Source organism: Sminthopsis crassicaudata, chromosome 5, assembly GCF_048593235.1.
Source record: "Sminthopsis crassicaudata isolate SCR6 chromosome 5, ASM4859323v1, whole genome shotgun sequence".
In the NCBI taxonomy this organism is placed as follows: domain Eukaryota; kingdom Metazoa; phylum Chordata; class Mammalia; order Dasyuromorphia; family Dasyuridae; genus Sminthopsis; species Sminthopsis crassicaudata.
In genome coordinates, this window is record NC_133621.1 from 201,945,801 (window position 1) to 201,969,454 (window position 23,654).

At 32.1% G+C, this 23,654-nt stretch overlaps 1 protein-coding gene across 4 annotated transcripts in view; it reads left to right on the plus strand.

The window, feature by feature from the left end:
- Positions 1–23,654, plus strand: part of NELL2 (neural EGFL like 2) — a 128,297-nt gene that overhangs the window by 100,878 nt on the left and 3,765 nt on the right. For 3 of the 4 annotated variants that reach the window (XM_074269457.1, XM_074269456.1, XM_074269459.1), the window contains 6 exons: positions 260–382; positions 12,524–12,619; positions 14,020–14,160; positions 17,819–18,012; positions 19,872–20,048; positions 23,371–23,595. In XM_074269457.1, the coding sequence (XP_074125558.1) occupies positions 260–382; positions 12,524–12,619; positions 14,020–14,160; positions 17,819–18,012; positions 19,872–20,048; positions 23,371–23,595 (956 nt within the window). The remainder of the gene's footprint in view (positions 1–259; positions 383–12,523; positions 12,620–14,019; positions 14,161–17,818; positions 18,013–19,871; positions 20,049–23,370; positions 23,596–23,654) is intronic. The other variant, XM_074269458.1, reaches the window with a different exon arrangement.

A 23,654-nucleotide genomic window follows, 5' to 3' on the forward strand; every position in this document is an offset into this window, starting at 1 on the left:
CTTCAAGCAGAAATTGGATGATTATTTGTTAAGGATAAAATATTTTGGAATTCCTGTCAGACTAAATGATCTCTGAAAACTCTTCTGATGCTATATATCCCCCCTCTGAAGAAGTTATAAAAGAATATGATATTTTAGTGATTGTGTGCTTTCACTTAACATTTTTTGAAAAAAAATCATTATTTAAAACAAGTTTTTACTGCCTGGAAATGGTCTTCACACTCAGTCTTTAATGATAATGTATTTTTTACACTTTCAGAGCATGATGAATGTATTACAAATCAGCACAACTGTGACAAAAATGCACTGTGCTTCAACACTATTGGAGGGCATAATTGTGTCTGTAACCCTGGCTATACAGGAAATGGAACCACATGTAAAGGTAGAGTAACACACTAAATATTTTAATCAGTTAAGTTTAGAATGCCTCTCCGGAGGTTGCGTGGGATACAAAAATAGAACTCACATTATATAAAATTTTAGTAGACTCCTTGCTGACATTAGCTATATCTATTTAATTATACACATATCTGAATTTTAGTTTTAAAACATAAAACCAACATTTTAATCAAAGGGGCTTATTTCAAATGACTAAACTTATCTCCTTTCAGAGGAGCTTCTTCTTTATAAATGCCTTTCATTATAAATCTTATGAATGTTAAATTTGCTGAATATCCCAGGATTGCTAGAAAATTGAATTACATGGCTATAGAATATTTTTCACACATTCTGTGAAAACTCTAAAATACACATTTTATCAATGAAGTTGAAGTTACTTTTCAGGTTAATACAGGAGAAAATAGAGGATTATATTAAGAAGAAAGTACTTTGAAGATCACATATACTTCTTGAGGGCAGGGACTGTGGTTTTTATCTTTCTATCCCAGTACTTAATAGAATACCTTGTTCACCGTATTCACTTAATGGTAGTTTTGGTTCAGTGTCAGATGCCAAGGGAGATCACAGAAAATAAGAACCAAAAAAAATTGGAATTCAAAATCAAAAATGAATGTTGAAAACTCTCTTTACATGTAAACGGGAAAAATAAAATATTAAGTGAAAAAAAACAAAGGTGATGGGTAGTTTGATATGATTTATATATGTGTGCTATCATGTAAGACATCTTTCCTTATTAGTCATAGTAGTGAAAAAAAAAAAAGATGAGAAAGAATGAATTGAAAATATATGCTTTAGTCTGCATTCAGAGTCCCTCAGTCCTTTCTCTGGCTATGGATAATATTTTCCTTTGTGAATCCTTTGTACTTGTCTTTGATCGCTGATAGCTGAGAAGAGCTAAGTGATTCATCATCACACAATGTTCCTGATACTTTGTATAATGTTTTCTTAGTTATGCTCATTTCACTTTGCATCAGTTCAGATAAGTCTTTTTTAGGTTTTTCTAAAATCTGCTTGTTCATCAATTTTTATAGTATTACATTCATATGCCACAGTTTGTTCAGCTATTCCCCAGTTGATGAGCATCCCCTCCATTTTTAATATTTTACTATTATGAAAAGGGCTAATGTAAATATTTTTGCACATATAGTTCTTTTTCCCTTTTTATGATCTCTTTAAGATATAGACATCTACTAATGGCACCACTGCATCAAAAGGTATACAGAATTGTGGACATAGTTCCAAATTGCTCTCTAAAATGGTTGAATCAGTTCATAACTTCACCAGCAATGCATTAGTGTCCCAATTTTCCCACATCCTCTCCAACATTTATCACTTTTTATCCCATTAAGCAATCTGATAGAGGTGATGTGGCATGTTAAGAGTTGTTTTAATTTGTATTTCTCTAATCAATAGTGATATAGAGCATTTTTATATGCCTATAGGTAGTTTTGATTTCTCCCAAATATTTCATATTGTACAGCAGTTGTTTTAAGTGTAATTTCTCTTTTTATCTTTTGCTGCTGGGATTTTTTGGTCATATGAATAAATGCTGATATTTATATGGGTTTATCTTATATCCTAAAATTTTGATGAAATTGATAATTATTGTAAGTAACTTGTTAGCTTATGCTCTAGAATTCTCTAAGTATATCATCATATCATCTGCAAAGACTTTGTTTCCCCATTATTTATTCTAATTTCTTCAATTACTTTTTCTTTCTTATTGTTATAGCTAATATTTCTAGTACAATGTTGAATAACAGTGGTACTAATGGCATTCTTGCTTCACCCCTGATCTTATTTCCTACAACAGATATTTCTTGTTGATAGTTTTAGATATATACTGCTTATCATTTTAAGGAATGTTCTTTTTATTCCTATTCTCTCTAGTGTTTTTAATAGAAAGGGGTACTATATTTTGTAAAAAGCTTTTTCATAATCTTTTTTTTTTTTTTGGCTGAGACAACTAGGGTTAAGTGACTTGCTCAGGGTCATACAGCCAAGACATGTTAAGTGTCTGAGATCAGATTTGAACTCACGTCCTCCTGACTTCAGGGCTGGTGCTCTATCCACTGTGCCACCTAGTTGCCCCTAATCACATGATTTCTGTTGATTTTGTTATTGATATATATAGTCAAGTATGTTGATAGTTTTCCTAATATTAAAACAAATCCAAATTCCTGGTGCAAATCTCAATGAGATATAGTGTATAATCCTGGTGTTATTATGGTAATCATCTCATTAGTATTTTTTCATCAAGATTCAGACCAGTGATCTTGTGATGAAGAGAGCCAGAGAGGCCTATGGAAACTGGGTGTGGATCACAACATAGCATTTTTACTCCTTTTGTTGTTGTGTTTACTTGCATTTTATTTCATTTATTTTTTATTTATTTGTTGCTTGAGGCAATTGGGGTTAAGTAATTTGCCCAGGATCACATTGCTAGGAACTATTAAGTGTCTGAGATCAAATTTGAACTCCGGTCCTCCAGACTTCAGGGTTAATGCTCTATCTATTGTGCAATCTTGCTTCCCCATTAAATTTTATTTTCTTTCTCATTTGATTTTGATTTTTCAAAGATAATTATATAAATATGTATGCATATGTTGGATTTAACATATATCTTAACATGTTTAACATATATTGCATTACTTGATATCTAGAAGAGGGGGTAAGCAGAAGAGGGAAGTTGCAACGCAAGTTGCAAGAGTTAATATTTTAAAATTACCCATGCATATCTTTTGAAAATTAAAAAGCTTAATAAAATTTTTTCATCAATATTCATTAGGAAAACAGGTCTATAATTTTTCTTTGTTTTAGCTCCACTTGGTTCAAGTATCAGCAACATATTTGTGTCATAAAAGGCATTTTATTGGTCTCTTCTTTCTTTCTTTTTTTTTTTTTTTTTGAGAGGCAATTGAGTTTAAGTAATTTGCCCAGAGTCACACAGCCAGTAGTAAGTGTTAAGTATCTAAGATTCACATTTGAACTCAGATCCTCCTGACTCCAGGACTGATGCTCTATCCATTGCACCATCTAACTGCCCCTGGTCTCTATTGTTCCAAATAGTTTATGAAGTATTGAAATTAATTGATATTTAAATGTTTGGGGAAAAAAAGAAAGAAAAAAAAATGTTTCGTAGAATTTACTCATGAACTTATCTGGCCCTGAGGAATTTTGTCCCTAGGTAGTTCATTAATGGTTTATTCAATTTCTTTTTCTAAAATGAGATTATTTAGACTTTCTATATTCCTGATCTATTAATCTGGGTAATTTATATTTTCATACACATTTATCAGTTTCATTGAGATTGTCAGTTTCATTGGCATATAACTGGGCAAAATTTTCCTAATGATTGCTTTAATTTATTCATTTTTGATGATTGCAATCTTTTCATTTTTGATACGTTTTTGTCTTCTTTTTTTAAAAATCAAAGTAACTAATGGAGTATCTATATTACTATATGGCTTATCTATAGTTTTGTTGGTTTTGTTTTTTCACAAAACCAGCTCCTAGATTTATTTATTAACTTTGATTTTCAGGATTTCCAATTTGATGCTTAATTGAAGATTTTAAATTTTTTCTTTTTCAAGTTTTTTAGTTGCATGTCTAGTTCCTTTATCTGGTCTTTCCCCATTTTCTTGATGTAAGAATTTAGAGAAATAAATTTTTCCCTAAGTTTTCATTTGGCAGCATCCCATAAATTCTGATATGTTGTCTCATTCTTGTCATTCTCTTTAATGAAATTAGTGTTTCTATGATTTGTTCTTTAACCTACTTATTCTTTAAAATTAGATTATTTTATTTTCAAGTAATTTTCATCTATCTTTTTACTGCTGTTTGTTTAATGTAATTTATTGAATTATGACTGAAAAGAATACATTTAATTGTTCTGCCTTTTTACATTTGATTTTCAAGTTGTTAAGCCCTATAACAGTCTGTTTTTCAATGTCATGTGTTTCTGTTATATTCTTTTCTTGTTATATTCTATTCTGTTATATTCTTTTCTGTTCACATTTAGCTTTTTCTAAAAGTCTGTCATATATAACTTTTCTAATATTCTATTTACCTCCTTAGTTTTCTTCTTGTTTATTTTTTAGTTGGATTTATTGAGTTCTGAGAAGGACAATGAAGGTTCCCCCATAAGTATATGCTGTCTATTTCTTCCTGTAACTCACTTAACTTCTCCATTAAAGAATGTGGATGGTATGCCATCTTGTGCATATAAGTTTAGTATGGATATTGCTACATTGTCTATACCTTTTAGCAAGATGTAGTTTTCTTTTTCATTGTCTATTTTTGCTTTTACTTTGACTGAGATTTGGATTGCAAGTCTGGTTTTGTTTGATTTTTGTTTTGTTTTGTTTTTTGCTTCAGCCAAAACTTAATAGATTCTGCTTTAAATTCTTATCTTTATTTTATGTGTGTCTCTCTGCTTCAAGTGTTTCTTGTTAACAACATATTGTAGGATTTTGTTTTTTGATTCACTCTTCTATCTGCTTCCATTTTATAGGAGAGTTCATCTCATTCACATTCACAATTATGATTACTACCTGTGTATTTCCCTCCACCCTATTGTTCATCCCATCAGTCAGTTCTCTCCTTTACTTAATACCCTCCCCTTCTATTTATCTCTTGGATATTGTAGATTTCTGTATTCAGCTGATTGTGTGTATTATTCCCTCTTTGAGTCAATACTGGCAAGAGTAAGGCTTAAGTGATGCTCATCACCTACCCTTCCCCATAAGTCTTTCACTTCTTTTTGTGAAATAATTTTATCCCATTTTATTTTTCCCTTCCTTCTGTACTCAATATATTTCTCTTTTTCATCGCTTAAGTTTTTTCATGTCATTCCCTCAAATTCACCTGTAACCTGAGTCTGTATATTCCTAACTCTATAAGTGATACAATTTTTAAGAATTACAAGTATCACCCTCCTGTGTATTGATGTAAACAATTTAACTCTATTGAATCTTTTATATTTTCTTTCCCCTTTTTATCTATTATGTTTTTCTTGGATCTTGATATTGGAAGTCAAATTTTTTGGTAAAGTTCTGATATTTTCCTTATGAAAGTTTGAAATCCTGATATTTCATGGAATGATGTTAAGGACCATTCCTAAGTGTGAAGGAGCAAGTCAATTTTTCAAAAGCCCCCCACATGTGAATCATAACACACTGGAAGATATTGCAAATCAGCTTTTTCTGTTGCAGATGTTGCTTGTGAATTGGGAATGAACTAAATCAGATGCAAGAGGGAAGAGGAGAGAGGTCAGAGAATGCAATTTATATCATTATTATCCTCTCACATGAAAGGATCTATTCTGCTAGTCACAATTAGATTCCCCAGTAGCCCCCAGCAGGTGGCTCCTGTAACGGAATGACCATTTTTCCCCTTGATGTATTGTGTTTAATTTGGCTGAATAAGGACTTTAGATCATATATCCTTTGCCTACTGAACATCATGTTCCTTTAATGTTGCAGTTGCCAAGTCCTAATTGGGATTTTCTGATATTTGGATTGTTTCTTTCTGGCTACTTGTAGCATTTTATTCTTGACCTAATGTTCTGAAAATTGGTTATATTCCTTGAAGTTTTTATGTAGGGAATCTCTTTTTTGAGGTGATCAGTGGATTCTTTCAATGCTTATTTTGCCCTCTGATTTCAGAACTTCAGGGCAATTTTCCTTGCTAATTTCTTCAAAGATGCTGTCTATATCATCCTTCTGATTATGACTTTCAGATAGTCCAATGGTTCTGATACTGTCTCTCTGATTTATTTTCCAGATCACTTGTTTTTTCCATGAGGTATTTTACATTTTCTTCCATTTTTTTCATTCTTTTGAATTTGTTAGATTTATTCTTGCTGTTTCATAGAATTATTAACTTCTACTTTCCAAATTAGCTTTTGTACTTTTTTTCCCCCCACTTGGCTAATTGTAATCTTTTAGGAATTGTTTTCTTCTATAGATTTTTGTAGATCCTTTTCTATTTGGCCAGTTCTACTTTTTCAGCAGATTTTCAAGTTTAGTCTTTCTTTTTTCATAATTCTCTTGCACCATTCACCCAGTTTTCCTTCTACCTCTCTTATATGATTAAGCAGCTTCTTTGGGGGCTTGAGATCACTTCCTATTTTTCTTTGAGGTTTTGCTCATAGGTATTTTGACATTGAAAATATTTCCACATTAGTTATGTGCCCCCTTCTGAAAAAAAAAAGGGGGGGGGAAGCAATCTTTGGTGATTCTTGAGAGGATAATTTCATTCATACAAATAGTGAAGTCAAATAGTTTAAAAGAACTGAAGTCATCAAGTATACAAGGATTTTCAAGAAGTTTAGTTGAGAAGGAATTGATATAAGATAATAGACGGCAGGATTAGTATGATTAACAATTTTATTTTTAATTTTTAAAATACATGTAAACACATTTAAATATTTTTCTTCCAATTTCTTTCCCTCTCTTTCTCCTCTTTCCCTCCTTGAGAAGATAAGAAATTTGAAATAGATTATACATATGTGGGCATGCAAAACATTTTCATATTAATTAGCCATGTTAATGGCTAAAAAAACAGACACAGAAAGAGAGAGAAGAAGAAGTAAGTGAAAATGCTTCAATCTACATTTGTATATCATTGGTTCTTCTATTAGAGGTGGATAGCAATTTTTGGTCATTAGATCTTTTGAATTGTTTTATATCATAGTATTGCTGAGAATAGCTAATTTATTCACAATTGATCATCTTACAATATTGCTGTTATTTTGCACAATATTCTCTTAGTCTTCCTATCATTTTGACTTAGTTCATGTAAGTCTTCCCAGGTTTTTCTGAAAGCATGCTGAAATGGGCATTTCTTATAGCACAATAGTATTCTATCACAATCATATGTCAATTTGGATTTTTTTAAGCTTTTTATTTTTAAAACATATGAATACATAATTTTCAATATTCATCCTTGTAAAACCATATATTCCAATTTTTTTCTCTGTCCCTTCCCCCCCACCTCCTCTAGACATACCCAATATATGTTAAACATGTGCAATTCTTATATACAGAATATATCAACTTTTTTAGCCATTCCCCAACTGATGGGCATCTGTTCAATTTTCAATCCCAATTTTGCCACCACAAAAATATAACTGCAAACATTATTGTATATATTGGTCCTTTTCTTTTAGTTTTATTACTTTGGAATACAGACCTAGTAGTGGTATTGCTATGTCAAAAGGGCATATAAAGTTTTATAAGATTTGGGCATAGTTCCAAATTACTCTTCAGAATAGTTTAATTAGTTCACAACTCTATCAACAATGTATTTGTGTGCCTCTTTTTTATATCCCTTCCCATATCTATCATTATCCATTTATATCATATCTGAGAGGTGTGAAGTGGTACTGTAACATGTTTTAATTTGCATTTTTCTAATCGATAGGATAGGGATTTAGAGCATTTTTTTCATGATTACATATAGCTTTGATTTCTTCTGAAAACTTTCTGTTAATACTCTGACTATTTATCAATTGACTCATATTCTTATAAATTTGACTCAGCTTTCTATATATTTGAGAAATAATGTGTATATCAGACAAACTTGCTATAAAATTTCTCTCAATTTCCTGCTTTTCTTCTAATATTGACTGAATTGGTTTCTTTGCTTAATTTTATGTAATCAACATTACCCATGGAGGCTCTGTTTCTTTTTTGGTTGTAAATTCTTCCTTTATCCATAAATCTGACAGGTAAAATATTCCATGTTCCCCCAATTTACTTATAATTTCACAATTTATATCCAAATAATGTATCCATTTTGTGTTGGTGTATACCTAGTTTACCTAGTTTCTTTTAAACTTTTTTTTTTCTTCAGTTTTCCCAGCAATTAATGTCAAATAGTGATTTCTTGATCCCAAATCTTGGATCTTTGGGTTTATAAAACACTAGATTACTATTTTTATTTATTACTGGGTTTGGTGTACCCAATCTATTCCCCATGTCCACCATTATATATCTTACTCAGTATCTGAATGTTTTGATAATTTGATTATGTAATGCAATTTGAGATCTGGTAGTAGAAACTATCTTCCTTCACATTTTTAAAGTTAATTCTCTTGATATTCCTGACCTTTTGTTCTTCCAAATTAATTTTATTATTATTTTTATAGGTCTATAAAATACTTTAGGGTAATCTGATTGGTATAATACTTAATAAGTAAGTAAATTGAGGTAGATTTGTAATTTTTATTATAATGCTTCAGTCTACCCATGAATTAATACGTGTTAATATCTCTTGAATTGTTTTTATCTACTGCTTTAATGATAAGTGTTTTGTAATTGTGTTCTTATAGCTAAGTTTGCCTTGGTAGGTAGACTCTCAAGTATTTTGTAATGTTTGAAATTATTTTAAATAGCTTCTCTTCCTGCTGGAATTTGTAGATTATATGTAAAAATACTGATGATTTATGCAGATTTATTTTATATTATATAACTTTGCTAAAGCTGTTAATGGATTTTTGTTGTTGTTGTTGTTTTTGTTGTTGATTCTCTAGGATTCCTTAAGTATGCAATCATATTGTCTATCAGTAGTGATAGTTTTGTTTCTTCCTTGCCTGTTTTGATTCCTCCATTTTCTTTTTCTTTTCTCATTACTATAGCTAGCATTTCTAGAACAATATTGAATAATATTGATGATAATGGCCATCCTCATTTCACCACATCTTACTAAGAAAGGCTTATCCCGATTATAGATAATTTTTCTTAATAGTTTTAGATAGTTACTGTCTATCATTTTAAGGAAAATATTTATTCTTATGTTTACTGGTGTTTTTTAATAGGGATGAATGTTGTGTTTGGTCAAAAGAATTTCTGCTCTATTGAGATATTATTTTGATATGATCAGTTACACTGGCAATTGTCTTAATATTGAACCAGGCTTGTGTTTCTGATTTGTTATTCTTGTTTATAATGTATGATCTTTGTGATATATTGCAGTAATTTCATTAGAGATATTTCTCTACAGATTTTTTTCTCCATTTTTGCTTTTCCATAATTAGGTATCAACATATTTGTGTTATGATAGGAATTTGGTAGGATTTCTTTGCCTATTTTCACAAATTATTTATATACTATTGGAATTGCTTGATCCTATATTTGGTAGAATTCACTTGTGAATGCATCTAATCCTGAGAATTTTTTCTTAAGCAGCTCATCTGACGGCTTGTACAATTTCTTTTTTTTTTTTTTTCTTTCTAATATAGAGTTATTTATATATTTTTTTTCCTCTTCAGTTAATATGAGCAATCTATATATTGGTAAATATGCATCTGTTTCACTCAGATTGTTAGATTAATTAGCCCATAATTGGGCAAAATAACTCCTAATAATTACTTTAATTTCATCTTCATTGGTGGTGAATTCACCTTTTTTCATTTTTGGTATTTGTAATTTGATTTCTCTTTTCTTCTTATAAAATCAAATTAACTAATACTTTGTCTCTTTTATTTTTTAAAATAATACCAGCTCCTACTTTTAATAATTCAATGTGTTTTTATTGTATTTTTATTTATATCGCCTTTGATATTTAGAATTTAAAATGAGGGATTTAATTGGGAATTTTTAATTTGTTCTTTTTTTCTAGGTTTTTTTTTTTTTTTAGATGTATACCCAAATTGCTGATTTGTTCTTATTCTATTCACTGATATAAGCATTTGGAGATATAAATGTTTCCTTATGTACTGCTTTGACTACTTCCCATAAATTTTAGTACGTTGTCTCATTGTTTTCTTCTCTTTTATTAAATTGTTTCTATGATTTGTTCTTTGACTCAGTCATTCTTTAAGAATAGATTATTTAGTTTCTAATTAAATAGTTAATTTTTAATTTATGCTTCCAAGAGCCTTGATTGATTTTAATTTTTATTGCTTTATAATTCAAAATGGGTGCATTTAATATTTTTTCCTTTTCTGCATTTGGTTCCAAGGTTTTTGTCTTATAAGACATATTAATCTTGGGACAATGCCATGTAAAGCTGAAAAAATGATATTTTCTATTCTCATTCTACTATTATATTCCTTTTTATTCCCATTCAAATTTTCTCTAGGGACTGAGTGGCATTTTTTGTTTGTTTGGTTGGTTGGTTTTTTAAAGAATGAAGAAAACATGGATATATTTTTGGCAGCATGAAAGGAGAAAGTAAATAGAGATTAGGGAAAGAATGGCAAGGACAGTGCTAGAGCAGATAGTAGGGAAATGGAATCAAGACTGTCCTTCAGAGTTCTAATCTGGATCCTCTTCTCTCCCTCTATACTATTTTATTTAGTGTTTTTTTCACTTCCCATAGTTTTAATTATTATCTCTATGCAGATCTATTTCAGATCTATTTTTATAATCCTAAATTAATTTCTAGTCTCACATTCCCATTTGCTTATTGGATATCATGAAGTAGCTGTATCTTAAATATCTTAAATTCAACACAGTCTCAAACTGTGGGTGCGATCACTCCTTACTCTCTCTTACTCCTCACATCCAATGTGTTGCCAAAGTCTGTCAATTTTTCCTTAGCAACTTTTCTCTTAGACTCCCCCTTCTCACCTGTAAAATTGTCACAATCCTAGTGCCCTTGTGACTTCATACCTGGTTTATTACTGGTTTTTCCCACCTCAAGTCTTTTCCCATTCCAGATCATACTCCACTCACATGCTAAAATTGTCTGCCTAAATTTCAGGTTCATCTCATCTTCTCTCTTCAGCACCTTCTCAATAAACTCTAATGAGACTCCCTGCAGCCACAAGAATAAAATATAAAATGCTCTGTTTGGTATTCAAAGTCCTCTTTAACCTGGCCCCCTACATTTCCAATTTTTTTATACCTTCCCCAATATCTACTCAAAGAATATTCTGGGATCCAGTAACACTGGCCTCTTTTTTGTTCCTTAGAAATATATCCCATTTCCTGATTTATATGCTCATTGATCATTTCTTGTACCTGAAATACTTTCCTTTCTCTTCTCCGCCTCCTGGCTTCTGAAGCTTCCTTCAATTACCAGCAAAAATTTCACCTTCTATAAGAAATTTTTTTTGCCATTTGTTCTTAATTCTAATGCCCTCCTTCTATTGATTAAATCCATTTTATCCTATCTGTAGCTTGTTTTCAAGTGATTGGAGGATGGAATACCAACTCCTCCCAAAGTCTTCTTTTATAGAGGTAGAAATTGGTTTTGTGTGTGTGTGTGTGTGTGTGTGTGTGTGTGTGTGTGTGTGTGTGTGTGTGTGTTACACTCCAATCTGCGTTTGCTGTTCTGCCTGATTTCAACTCCATAGGACAAAATGCTCCTCCCAGATTAAGTTTACTACCTCTAATCTCATCACCATAATGAATCATTGATTGATACTCCCTCTCCCTTTTGTTTGAAAGTCTAGCGAATGGAGTATCAAACTCCGCCCACTGGTTTCCTTTATAGAAAGTTTTTTGAACTCAAGCCACTCTGAGTCTGCTGTTCTATTTTGTTTCACCTTTACATAACAAGATTTCCCTGACTCTTCTATGTGCTGTCTATCCCCACTAGACTGAAAGGGACTGTTCTTATTCACTGTATTCCCAACAATTAGCACAGTGCCCAGCACATATTAAACACTTAAGTGTTTATTGGATTGAATAATTGTTTATATCTTGGCTCCCCCATTAGACTATGAGGTCCTTTAGAGCAGAGGCTGTCTTTTTACCTTATTTTGTATCTTTAGCTTGCCACACCAACTTTTCAGGGTCCTGCACTGTACCACTAGGTTCCTAGAAACCTAAAGATATCACAATGCGATATTGTGAACTAGGTTCAGCATTGTATCTGAAATGAAGATTGTTTCCCTAGAATCTTGGAGATGAATAATCACATAGTATTAGAGCTTAAATATTGTTAAGCACTTCCTAAAAATGGATTTCATTATAAATATAAAGAAAAAATTAAATTTTACACATTCTATAATGAAGCACTTCTTCAACATACATGTCTTGTAAATCCCTAAATAAATGTGAAATGCTCAAAACATTTTTGTAGCTGATGTCAATATCACCAAAAAAGTAAATAAATAAAGAAGAGACTGGTTTGTGGAGTTCATATTAGTAATGATATTTAACACTTTCAGCATTTTGCAAAAATGGCTGTAGGAATGGAGGAACCTGTATTGCTTCCAATGTCTGTGCCTGTCCACCAGGCTTCACAGGACCTAGCTGTGAAACAGGTAAGAATGTAATTTCATTTATAAAATGAATTTTTCTACCAATGTGTAAAGTTATCCATAAGAAAAATAACAATTTAATTTTTAACAGCCTATCAAGAGCATATAGTGATTTTAATTTTCTAAAAATGCTATGAATGAAATGGAAGGTTTCAGAGATTCATTAGACAAGTTCTCCCAAGTCATTCTAAGCATATTTATTAATATTAATTGCAATTAGAAATAGCATAAGTGACATATATATATATGAATAACTAAACCAGATCTTGTCACTTCATAATTCTTATTATATATTCACCATGTATGGCCTATTTCTTGTAAAATTACTATATCTTATCTATGATTAGTGTAGAGCCCTTAAACTTATTACCTGAATAATTAAACAAAACTTCAAGGTATTGCTTTAATGAAACAAGGCTTACATGTACTCATAAAATGCTATATTGTAGATATCATATGAGCTACAATTTCCATTTGATTGTGATCAAATCCCTGGGTACCACGTATTGTCTTCATTTATTTCTTGGTGATGAGTGTCTCATGACACTATATAGGGCATAAACCACCACAAAAACCAAATTCATTGTTTATGGAAAATTCATAATTGCCAGTATTGCTCTTGTAATTGCCATTTACTTGGCACTAGTAAAAATACCATCAAATTATTACTCAAACAAACTTAAATTTTAGCTCCATATGTATGGTATTAAAAAACTTTTCTGAGACCACATTAAAGCCAACTCATTTATAAAATAGTAACTATAACTATCACTAAATCCTTTATTGAAAAAGACAATTATTTTCTGATGACCATTACTTTTTTTTAGTACATATGCCTCTATGTTAGAATCTATACATGTAAGGACAAAACTGATATGTATTAAAGGCAATTGATAAAATCTTTATAAGCTTGTTCTACTTTTATTACTAATTACCCTCGTAATATCTCTCCTAGAATTTCCATTTAAATAATTCAGCTTTCTCTTTATTTCCCATCCAGTGCACTCCTTTGGACTTTCCTATCATGTAGTCCCCTTTTATATTTTTCTTCCTCCATTAAATTGTAAGTTCATTGAGGAAAGGAACTATCTTTTTATCCCCTTTCATCATATTTCCAGTGCTTAGCACGTAGTAAATACTTAATAAAGTATTGAGTGATTGATTAATTTCCATTGAGTAAGTGGACTTAAGGCATTTTGTAACCCAAAAACTTTTAAAAAATAAGGCATTTTTGTAACCACAAAACAAAAAAAAATGTATCATTATTACCATTATTGCATGACAACATATTTACAAGATCCATTGGTATCACAATTATTAATAAAGTTGCTAACATAGCATATCTCTTCACTGAATTATAGCTATTGTTTAACTTCTTGTTTCTCTAACTTGATTTTGAGCAGACATTGATGAATGCTCAGATGGCTTTGTACAATGCGACAACCGTGCTAACTGCATTAACCTGCCTGGTTGGTATCACTGTGAATGCAGAGATGGTTACCATGACAATGGGATGTTTTCACCAAATGGAGAGTCATGTGAAGGTCAGTACTAAAGAAAGGACTTTATAATGAACAGTCTAGCAGAACTTAGGTATCATGTCTTTCTAAAGGTATAAATCATAGGCCATTTTAAACCTAAAAGTATGATATTGATTTTTGACATGTTAAAAAAAATCATATAATGCCATTGAAATAATTTAGTATTGTTGAGATTAATCAGTCAATAACCAATTATTAAACACCTACTATTTGCCAGGCACTGTGCTGAGCATTTGAAAAATCAAAAACAAAATGAAATAGTTGAATTTTTTTTTATTTAAATTGCATATGCAACCAAATCTCCATTTTTCACTACATTCTTTTTTTAAAAAAATCTAAAAAGTTTGTACATTACATCCAAACTGTCCTGTTTGTGCTTCTTTCTGAATTTTTTTCTGCATTCATTTGTAAGAAAAAGAGATACTTTGTCTTATTTTTAAAAATTCTCTTTTATGAAAGATCTATCTTCTCCATTATATGAGTAGAACCATAGCCATCCTTTCAGGTCAAATTGTCCTTGGTTATAAGCCTTTTAGAATATTGTATTTCATGATTTCCTTTTAATAGCGAAAACTTCCAGGTTTTCTTCCAGGATGCTTGCAGTTTTTTGTTTGTTTTTTTTTTTTCTTCTTGGACACGGGAACTCTGGATTTTAGTTGTGACATTTCTAGAATTTTTTCTTTCTTACTTTCAGAATGTCAACAGAAGATTCTATCCTCCCTTTATTCTAATGAATCTGAGGAGCTCTCATTAATGTTTCATGAAATATAATTGATAGGCTTTTTGTAAATTAAAGTCTTCAGGAAGTCAAATGATTCTAAATCCTTTCACCTTAAGCTATCTTCCAGGACAATTGTTTTTGACATATTATGTTTTCTTTCGTTTTCCAATCTTTTGAGTTTGTTCCAATATTTCTTGTCTGAGGAAATCATGGATTTCTATTTAATCTCTTCCAGGTTTCAGGAGTCTGTCTACTCCAGTATAATTTACTAGTTTGTGTGCTCTTTATTTTCCTTTTAATTCTTTCTTCCAGAGATTTTGTTTCGCTTCATTTATTCTGGGTATTTCTATAATCCTTGTGAAAAAATGCATTTTTTTTTTCATTAAGTTTCTGTTTGCAGATACGCTGCAGTTACTTTCTCCTACTAGGCTAAATTTTTTTTTTTTTAATTTCTAGATCTTCAATAATTTTTCCCCTTTCCTTTTATATTAATATTTTCTTTGGCTTGCTCATGTCTTGAGCCTTAAATGCTGCAATGGAACTCTTCCTTCTGCTGTAATTTTAGGTGAGATCATCTACTCCACTTAATCTCATCCTTGGTCACCAAGTCTCCTGATGCCTCTTTCCAGATTTCCAGAATCAAACCCACTGGCTCTTTGAAGTCCAAAGTGATGGGTCCTCAGGGCTTTCTGAAGTCTCTCAGGAGAAAGTGTTTGAGTTCCCAGAGATCTTCAGTGCCTTTACTGTCCTTCTCTAAGTGCTGCCAGGCTATACTGGCCACTGTGACACCTGATAGCTTCCAAAACTCTGGGGTTTTTTTTTCCAGCTACCCTATTATTTCTCAGTGGGTCCGTCTTTTTTTGCTGCCTCTAGATATGCCATTTTGCTGGATACATATAAAGACCTTTTTTAGGTCTCTGACCTAGAAAAAATAATGAGAAAAAATATATAAAAGAAATTGCGTTACTTGAATGCCATGACGCCCCCCCCAAGGATCCTAGATACTGCATTTCAAGAAATCTTACAAGAAAATTGCTCAAATCTTTTATAATGCAAAAATAAAATGAAAATAAAATTGATTTGCGGGTCAGCTCCTCAAAGAAATCCCAAAATGAAAACTCCCAGGAATATCTTGGCCAAAAGCCAAAGTTTCCAGGGGACAAAAAAAAAAAAAAATCCTACAAGCAACCCAAAAGTAAGAATTATCAAAATTGCAATCAGGATCATATATAATTAATTGCCACCAGTATAAAGAAGCAAAGAGCTTGGAATGCAATATCCCAGAGCCCAGATGGCAGAAGAAATACAGCATTCTAGCTAAACTCTCTCAAAAAAATCTTTTAAAAAATGCAAAAGCATTTCTGCAACTCCAAACAACTTAGGAGGACAGAAACTAAAGTGTGTGACTAGTATCACAATAGAGTTTGACCAGCAAAGCATGTTGGCAACATAACTATGGCCTTTAGAGTTTATTGTTATAAGAGTTGCAGCAGCAGCAACAGTTCTGAGAGCTCTCACCACCAAGAGATAGTTAAAAGGATGGAACAGTGACCAGAAGGAGATTAAAAGAGACCCCTGTGCTAGCCCTAGATATAGGATTAGTTGCTATTTGGCAACTCCAGTGCCCACTAACCAGTTCTGGGACACAATTCCAAGGCAGAGAGGAGTGCTTATGGTCAGAGAAGGGGCTCTGGTTAGAGTTCCAGGACAGGGAAAATCAGAAACCTAATTCCTGTTAGTAGTTTCAGGGTAGGGAGAGGAGCACTAATGCTTGCAGTTGCAAAGGAACAGGGGACCTTCCTGGGAAGTACCAGAATGCAGAGCAGTGATCACAGAAGAGTTGAACATACCTCTCCCCAGATCACAGAATCCTGAGAGCATCTAAAACCTAAGGAGCCCCTAGAGTCAGCACTAAAAACAGCACTGTGAAAAAGGCTAGAACTTGGGACAGTGATGATGCTGTACCACCCACCCCCAGCCCTTAATATAAGCAGACCCCCCAATTCTAACATAAAATTCAAAGTTAAGAACTACTTTGGGAAAATGAGCAAACAACAATAACAAAAAGGTTATTTTTGGTGACAAGGAGGCTCAGGACACAAACTCTGAAAAGACCATGGTGAAAAACCTACAAACAAGGACTGAAAGAAAAATATGAATTGGACCCAAATCCAAAAAGTAATTCCTAGGTTGAAGAAAAATATGAAGAGAAAAAAGATTTTAAAAATCTATTAAAGGGTTAGAAGAAATATTGGAAAAAGAAAGTAGAGTAATACAAGAAAATTGTGAAGAGAATTAAAATCTTGGTTTAAAAAAGGCACACAAAAAATCCTAATGAAAATACTTCCTGAAAAAGCAAAAAATTGGCCAAATGGAAAAAATACAAAACCTCATTGAAAAAAATAATTCATTAACAAATTAGAATCAGTAATTGGAAGCTAATGTTATCAAGAAACATCAAGAAATAATAAAATTTAGAAGAATGAAAAAATAGGGGGGAAATGTGCAATATCTTCTTGGAGAAAAAAAAAACAACAACCTGGAAAATAGATGAGAGATAATTTAAGAATTATTAGCTACCTAAAAACCATGATGAAAAAAAGTGCCTAAACATAATATTTCAACAAGCTATAAAAAACTATACAGACGTCTTAGAATGAGAGGGTAAAATAGACGCAGAATTATCTAGCAGCTACCATGTTGAAGGACCATAGGCCTTGGAATATTATATTCCATTATATTCCATATTATATTCTGTAGTATTTTCTCTGAAATCTTACAAAATTATTGACATTACTTATTTAAATCAGGATCTAACATGAGACTTATAATCAGAAAATAGAAAGTGATTTTACAGCTGAATGTTTTATGGTTGGAGATTACGTACACTGGTTGCAATAGACATTAAAAGTATCTTCTTTTTTCCCCCTTCATCCATAGATATAGATGAATGTGGTACTGGGCGACACAGCTGTGCCAATGATACTATTTGCTTTAACCTGGATGGCGGTTATGATTGCCGGTGTCCTCATGGAAAAAACTGCACAGGGGATTGTATTCACAATGAGAAAGTCAAACACAATGGGCAGATTTGGGTGTTAGAAAATGATCGATGTTCTGTGTGCTCATGTCAGGTTGGTATAGATAAAATTATTGATCACTCTTATGTCTACTCAGGAACAGGATTATTTATGAAGAACTATGATGAAGCCAGTGCAGTACTAGTGAAAAAGAAATGATCCTTATAATTTAAATCATTTTATTTGTAATTTTATATCACAGTTATTTATGAATATGTTCCTCCATTCTCCTACCCAAAAAGTCATCCCTTGCACCAAAGAGAAAAAAAAGATAGAAAATGACAGCTTTTTGCAACATTTTATACCCATTGTTCCTCAGTTCTGCAATGAAGGGAAGGGTATATATTTTCTTAATTTGTCTCCAAGACCAAGCTTTGTTATAATACTTAGATTTGCTTTATAATATTATATTATATTATATATATATTATACTTATTATATTATAATACTTATAATACTTAGGTTTGCTTATTATCCTACTTACATTGCTATGCATTATATTGTCTTTATCATTTTGTTTATTTTGCTTACTTCACTCCTCATTCTTTAATACTTTCTTTCCATACTTCTCTGAAACCATCATGTTTGTCATTTCTAACAACTAAGTTATATTCCTTTACATTCACATGCCATAATTTGTTTTGTCATTCCTCAAGTGAGTTCTTTAGTTAATGAACTTGTTTCCAGTTTTATGTTGCTATAAAAAGTGCTGCTATGAATATTTTAGGCTACATGGATCCTTTATTTCTGTGTTTGGTCTTTGTGAGATACATCTAACAATGAGATTTGTGAATCAAAAGGGTGGATCATTTTATTAACTTTTCCCCAAATTACTGTCAAGAATAGTTAAGCCAAATCATATTTCTGGATATAGTGCATTAATGTATCTCTTTCTAAAGCACCTCCAACAACAAGGGACCAGTAAACATGCCTTTCTAACATTGACTATTCCCCTCTTTACCAAGTAGTTGGGGATGAAATAAAACCTCAGAAAATTGCTATTTGCATTTCTATTATCATTAGTGTTTTGAAGTCACTTTTTATAAGTGTTTATGTTTAAAAAAAATTCATATCCTTTTACAATGTATTTAGTGGAAAATATTTTGGTCTTATAAATTTGTAGTAAGTCCCTCATATTTTATTAAGCTCTTTTTCAATTTTTAAAGCAGATATGTTATACTATCTGTTTCACTGGTCAGTGGCATTTAATGTTAATTAGCAATGATAAGAATTTGTATCTATTTACAGAAAAAACAGGCCAGCTAGTGAAGTGAATAGAGTTCTAGGTCTAGAGTCAAGAATATTCATCTTCCTGAGTTCACATTTGACCCTAGACACTTACTAGCTGTGTGATTCTTTATCTATTATTATTTATTTATATATTATTTAGCTTTATCACCTTTATTTCCTCAACTATAAAATGAGCTGGAGCAAGAAATGGTAAACCACTTCAATATCTTTGCCAAGAAAATCCCAAATGGAATCAGAAAGACTCAGACACAACTGAAAACAATTGAAGGATAGCAACAGAAAACAGGATTAATTATTTCTGAAGCTTTCCACCCCAAAGACACACTTATTAGTTACCATAAATTGAAACCTTAATACTCAGAAATCACTGAAATTCTATGGAAATATGTCATAGTATTTTATTCAGACTATTTCAGTGAGTTGAAAACAGAAATGATAGTTTACAACTAAAAAAGAATTTTCTCTGCTTTTGGTCATTTCTATGCAAGCTACAAAGATGGAACTTTGGACAAAATTATTAAAACAATAACATTTAGATAAAGTCAGAGAACTTTAATTTGTTGTAAACCTTGTTATTGCAGAGCACTTATTAATCTTAATAGAATTTTTCATAGTGAGAAGTAAAAAGGTTTCTACTAACATTGCTGTTTCTCTTATAATAGAAAGGATTTGTCATGTGTCGCCGGATGGTCTGTGACTGTGAGAATCCCACTGTTGATCTCTTTTGCTGCCCAGAATGTGACCTCAGGGTTACCAGTCAATGTCTCCATCAGAATGGGGAAATCTTATATAATAGTGGTGATACCTGGGTGCAGAATTGCCAACAGTGCCGATGTTTGGTAAGTTTGGCTGGGTGAGATGGATTATCATGTATCTTTGACATATGATTTTTTTTAGTCTGAGAATACTTTCCTTGTTAAGTATCTATAATTCTAATTTCTAGAGTTCCCTGAATTCATGACTAATAAATGTTAATGGAAGGATATCAACCCAGTTTTGTGTGTATATAAATATAAGTTTGTGTATTTCCCTGACAACCAGGGTCTCACAACCTCCAAAAGAGACACATTCTAGAGAAGAGAAAACAGATATTGTAAATAAAGTTTAACAAAAAGGTAAACTGAGGCAATTCTCTTTATAGAAATTCTGAAAGTTTTAAGCATGATCAATCAAATTATTAATTAAGCCAATAAATTGAGTCATTGGCCTTTTGATGACCAAAGACCCAGAGTGAGGGCAACCAAGGCCTTTTAATCGTAAGTATGTCTTTCTTCTGATTGCCCCAGTAAACCATCATTTGGACCTCCCCAGGCAGAAGTAAGAAAATCCCAATTAGCAGACATTTTAATGAGGAGTGGGTTAAGAATTCTCAGCCCTTCATCACTGGGAAACAGAATGCCCTTCTTTGACACTTAAGGCATGCTAATCGCATTATGAGACAGCTAACTCTAGAAGTCTTGGCTAAAAAAAAGCCATCTCCATCAGGTAACCCCTGGTTTTCATTTTCCCATGAGGACCATATCACCCCTACCTTTAATTAGAAAGCAAGGACAGGGACTTGTCCCTTGGAAAGGTCCTAACTCAAGCTGTTTCTCTGTCTACAAAGTAGACATAAATGAGTTTCACTTGGGAAAGGAGCTGCACAAGCTGGTTTTTGATCAAATACCTTGGATGCTGGGACTGATCACATTAATTGATCTTGCCTTTCAAAAAATGCCTGCTTTTCAGAAATGGGGTCTGAAGTAAGGAAAAGTCTGGATCACAAAGTAAATAACACAGCAAAATATTAATTTTGCTTACAGCCTAGAAAATAGCTAAAGATGTAGCTGTTACTGGCTTTGTGAAACAGATCAATGACTTGTAAAAATCCTAAAAGTTCTAAAAGTCAGACCTTGGGCATGATCAAACTCATAACATGATCCCAGCCCACAAAATTCCCTAAGGAAATGTATTACAAGTTTATCCAAAATAACACAGGAAAAGACACATAAATACTAAGATACAGTTGTAGACGAGGAAGGTCCCATAGAGGTAATTTAACCCAATGCTCTCTTTTGTAAATGAGAAAACTGAAGCCCAGAGAGGGTGTTGCAAGGTCAAAGAAATCCTAAAAGCCAGAACTGGAATTCTACCTTGAGTCTCAAAACTCAAGTTCTATACCTAAATCTAACTGCCGTATTGTTCTTAAATGTCAATATCCTCAAGGATATTGTCAAGGTCCTACCAGTTCCGCTTTTCCTTTTTAGCCAACAAACAGTTCAATACCAAAGACAAGGATCTACTATCAGCAATAAAAGCCTTCCTTATTTCTCCTTTTATGTGCTATCTGGAGGCAGCCCCTTCCAGAGAAAGCTACAGAATCTCCTGAACAATTTTCTGTTTCCTTGGATACTATACAGTATCTCAAAAGTTGTAGTGCAGTTTTACGCTATTAAGACTTTGTTGTTATTGTTCAGTCATTTCTACTCTTCAGGACCCCGTGTACCACAGTATGCTGGACCCTTCTATCCTCCACTATCTTTCAAAGTCTGTCCAAGTTTATTATTTCCAAGATACTATCTATTCATCTCATCCTCTGCCACCCCCTTTTCCTTTTGCTTTCAATTCTTCTCAATCTTTTTCAGTAAGCCCCATCTTTTCATTATGTGGCCAAAGTAGTTAAGCTTCAGCTGCAGTATTTGACCTTCCAATAAATACCTGAATTATTTTTTTAATTAACCTCATTGCTGTGCAAGGGACTCCCAAAAGTCTTCACCAGCAATAGGAGTGGCAATTCTCAGCTTTCCTTATAGTCTAACACTGACAGCCATGCATCACTGATGAAAAAAGTTTTGACTTTATGGACCTTTGTTGGCATGGTGATATCTCTGCTTTTTAGCATACTGTTCAGATTTACCATAGCTTTCCTAAACTTCACCTCTTAAGCCTATTAAAGGTTAAAATTGCAACAAGTCTTTTTTAATGCTGTGTACTTATACAAAAGACATGTAAGAGAATATGTTTGCCATCCCTGATTCTAAAAGAGAAGATAATAACTTCTTTGGTTACTCTGTGTGGTTAGAGTCCTCTCAAAAAGTCTACAAAAATACAACTACAACTTTAGTTTCATAAACAAAATGATCATTTTTTTCCTAAGTAATATGTTTTTAATACATTCCTATCAATCATTCTTACATTTTTTAGTGTTTGGTTTCCCACTCCCCCGTTTAGAGAAGATTATCATCTGCACTATTTTATATATGCTCATAAAATTACTGGTAGAAACAATAATAGAAGGGCTCAGAGATAACTGTCTTATTTTATCTATTTAAATTCCATGTATCTCTTGACAATAATGTAAATTATGAAGAAAATTGTGGTTTATAGCAGACTTTTTTCATTCAAGATGTTACTTTTAAAGTTATAGTTGGCATTCTTTCTATTATCATATAGTTGTTTTAGGTAAATCATTGTATTCATTAATTTTAATCCAAAAATCAATTGAAAGAGCAAAGTTGGTTTCTATATTTGAAGGCTACTTTTATCTTCAGCACCACAAGATTTTGAAATGACTAATAAAATACTTCTAAATATTTTAAAATAGATAAAATTTTTAAGATAGTTCCAACTTTTACATTTTTTTGTGAAGAAAAATAAAGATTGAGTTGAATTCAAGGGTCAAGTAAGAATGAGGGATTTTTTATTTTCAATTTTTCTTCTCTTGTAAATTTAGGAGTGAACACAATATAAATTGATATGTGTGTATGTATATATATATATATATATATATATATATATATATATATATATATATATATAATTGATTTTCTTATAAATGAACAAAACTTTTATGCAGAAATAAATTTTAAAAGCCAACATAAAAGAAATTCACAAATCTCTACATTTCAAAGCTGTCTTCTATTATAGAAAGAAAGGCAACATAGAATTTTATTTTTTTTCTAAATAGAATTGTGTTTTGAAATTCTTGAAGACAACTTTTACTACCTATATTCATATTTGTTTAGAGGAACTTTTTTATAAAACTTGAATGATCCATATCTTTGACACCTAGAATATGTTTTTAAAGTCAAATTAGCATATTAAATATTCAGCCCTCAGTTTTCTTCTCCTTCCCTTCTCTCATTCCCTTTCCCTGAGAATATGTCTATATTTTCTTAATAGCAAGGGGAAGTTGATTGCTGGCCTCTGCCTTGTCCAGACTTAGAGTGTGAATTCAGCATGCTCCCAGAGAATGAGTGCTGTCCACTTTGTGTCACTGACCCTTGCCAGGCTGACACCATACGCAATAACATGATGAAGACTTGCCTGGATGAACTGCATATGGTTCGTTTCACTGGATCTTCTTGGATTAAGCATGGTACTGAGTGCACTCTCTGCCAATGCAAGGTAAGGAACATTAAATGCAACCTATGAATTTATTTGTTTAATCTGGACAGTATTCCAAA